This window comes from Coptis chinensis, chromosome 8 (genome assembly GCF_015680905.1).
Source record: "Coptis chinensis isolate HL-2020 chromosome 8, ASM1568090v1, whole genome shotgun sequence".
NCBI classification, from domain to species: Eukaryota; Viridiplantae; Streptophyta; class Magnoliopsida; order Ranunculales; family Ranunculaceae; genus Coptis; species Coptis chinensis.
Genome location: NC_141463.1, coordinates 84,729,169 through 84,732,067, shown reverse-complemented (window position 1 = coordinate 84,732,067; position 2,899 = coordinate 84,729,169). Strand labels below are relative to the sequence as shown.

General features: G+C 38.0%; 1 protein-coding gene across 1 annotated transcript; it reads left to right on the top strand.

The window, feature by feature from the left end:
- Nucleotides 1–1,297: 1,297 nt before the first annotated feature.
- Nucleotides 1,298–2,672, top strand: LOC147483717 (cytochrome b-c1 complex subunit 8-like). Its single transcript, XM_086575847.1, has 2 exons — nucleotides 1,298–1,508; nucleotides 2,394–2,672. The coding sequence occupies exons 1-2, from the start codon at nucleotides 1,339–1,341 to the stop codon at nucleotides 2,440–2,442; spliced, it is 219 nt and encodes a 72-aa protein (XP_086431973.1). The 5' UTR covers nucleotides 1,298–1,338; the 3' UTR covers nucleotides 2,443–2,672.
- Nucleotides 2,673–2,899: the final 227 nt, after the last annotated feature.

Genomic DNA, 2,899 nt, shown 5'->3' with positions numbered 1-2,899 from the left:
TTAGATACTATCTAATTTGCAATTTCAAACCAAAGTGTAGTCTAGTTTTGATTCAATTATATATCTCTGAGTCCAAAATTAAAACTCAATTCAATTAAATTATCTAACCAAGACCCCAACTCAAATCGATGACTTTAAAGAGGTGAATTTCACTCTTTGAAAATGGCGGACAACTCTCCTGCGGCTTAAAGCAGCTACCCTTCCTGCGGGGAATAGCAGATCTCTCCACTTCCCCTTTCCCCTTCTTCTCCTTTAAACTCTCTTCTCCACCTAGAGCTACCCAATTTAATTAGTTTACCACAATCTAAACCCTACCATTCACAGCCTCCACAACCCAAAACTCTTTGATTCCAGTAGATCTACTAATTGGAAGTGATGAAGAAGAAAAAAAAGAAGAAAAAGTTTCCTCCTTTCGTTGGTATGTAGGAGAGTTTATATCAACCAACATTGGTCTCTATCTTCAGTGGATCCGGAGGTGGGTTTTGTGGTTGTCTCCTTTGGTGCGACCACCTTCCCACATTTTGCGTGAGATCTTACACTATCTCAAGACCTTAAATAAGTTGGGTTTAGTTGGTTTTGGTATGCATTTGGTAGTGGTAGTTTCACTTTGGATTTACTTGGTCCAACATCTCTCTATCGACGCCAAGGCCATGGGTTGACCCTCTTTATGTCCGGATTTCTGGTTTGGCATTATGATTTGTTTGTTCAAAGCCATGGCTCTCTCCCATTTTCTACCCCTCTCCGGATTCTTTGGTTTGGGTTTCTTCGTCAGCCGCTCACCATTTGGGGCCTTTGGTGGGGCATTCCAGGTTTTGGAATTGCTAATCGACTTTGTTGTTGTGGAGTTTTATGTTTGATGCGACTGGATGACTCGTGAGTCGTCACCATGGGAGATCCAACACGGTGGAAGAAGGAGCAACTATGAAGTTCGACCAAGAGAAAAGGATGGGGTTTCCAATGTGGTCGAGGTGTCTGCTTTGGTGGTTGCTTGGAGTCGGTGGAGTCTATGTCGAGACTACCATATATTTACAGACTTGTTGGTTTCAACTGTTTTAATTTCAGTTTTCTTTTCTTGTTTTCAGGTTAATGTTAATTGTTTTGATTGTAAGAAGTTATGTACAAATTAATACAATCAGGGCAGTTTATCAAAAAAAAAAAAAAAAGACCCCAACTCAAATCAACCCAATCAACAACCTCACACACCAGTTAAAAAAATGAAAACAAGCAGAGAGAATAAAAAAAGAAGTTGAATACTTATGCAAGCCCAAGCCCAAATTTCGCTTAAGGCCCAAACCCGACAACTTGATTTTCATTCGCAGAAGAAGAAAAGAGAAAAAAATGGGGAAGACGCCAATACGGATGAAGGCAGTGGTGTACAGTTTATCACCATTTCAACAAAGAGTGATGCCTGGTTTATGGAGAGATCTTCCTCATAAGCTTGGGAAAAAGTTTTCTGAGAATTGGATCAGCGCTACTCTTCTTGTCGCTCCTGTTGTCGGCGTTTATGCGTAATTACCCCATCTCTCTACTTTTTTTATATATAAGATTCATTATTGTTTTCATACTTTAATTGAGTTGATGAATATTATTTACTGGGTTTTGTTCGATTTAATGTTAGATTGATGAACAATATGTTGATTTATTATAAGATAACCTTTGGATAGCGTTCAAAATTTTCCTGTTACTCTTTTAGCTTGATTATGGATTATAAAGTCTGAGGCTTTTTATCTGATTTTTCCATTTTCTACTGTTGCCCATATAATTAACATCTTGTTAATGCACGGTAAACAATAAGATTGACTGGATCCTATTGGTTGGTGAATGAAATTGGAAGATCTCATATTTGGATGGGATGTTTTGGTTGAGGCGTAGCCTATATATGTATGTTTGTACTTCTGGGCTACATCATCAAAATTAATGCACTGTATTGTTTTGCTGATCAAGAAAAAAATAATGATCCCAGGATTTAGGTCTCGTTCTGTTTCAAAGAGGCCAACGAATGGGAGAAAACACAAAGAAAAGCTTTTGTTGGTTATTTGAATAACAAAATATTGCAGATTTCTTCCTATCATGTACTTCTTGTCCTTGTTAATACAGTCCTGTGACCTGTGTTGTGTCGCACACTTGACCATAGGCGATAGTTTACTTATAACCTGGGGTTGTGTGTTGCATTTATGTGTTTGCTTTGGAGGAACTCCTAATTTTGTGCCGTTATTTACTCCGACACATTAGTTCTGAGGACATGAACATCCTCATTATCCCACTTCAAGAGAATCTGATGGTTTACCTTTTGTTTTCTTTTCAAGTTGCTGTAAGGAGGGACATAGCTAATAAGTGTCATCTTTCATTAGCCTTTTGTAGTCTATGCTAACAGTTACTCCTATCGGATGCAGGTACGTCCAGAGCTACCAAGAGAAGGAGAAGTTGGAACACCGGTACTGAAGTAATGCATCATCTGCTTCACTTGAAATGGAAGGGTGATATTTTTCTTGTTTGGTTTCAAGGTTTTGGGCTTTAAGCACAGCAGAACTGCAGTTTACATTTCTAGCCATGTTAATGCATTGAAAGTTTAAACATATTTTGTTTGTGTTATCCATTAGAATAAGCAGGTATACTGTATTACAAATTTGGGACATCAATTTCTAGTTTAAATGATTTGTTCTGCACCTTCATTAGATTTGTGGTTTTTGCATGTGCGTGGTTTTTGCATGTGCTCATCTGCTCTAGATGGCTACAAGTGCTTGACATTAGAATAAACAGATGTACTATATTGTAGGATACATGACTAAGTTATTAGTTGGTTAGAATGGTATTTCAAGATACTGAATACACTGGAGTGCTGTAATAATATATGTACAATTATAGGTTTTTGCTCACGGGCCTTCCTGGTGAAGGGCTG

What these genes read in the sequence shown, in the direction of transcription:
- LOC147483717 (XM_086575847.1), top strand. Translation starts at nt 1,339, where the DNA reads ATGGGGAAGACGCCAATACGGATGAAGGCAGTGGTGTACAGTTTATCA. An exon ending in CCTGTTGTCGGCGTTTATGC is followed by an intron (nt 1,509 to 2,393) that starts GTAATTACCCCA and finishes TATCGGATGCAG; the next exon opens with GTACGTCCAGAGCTACCAAG.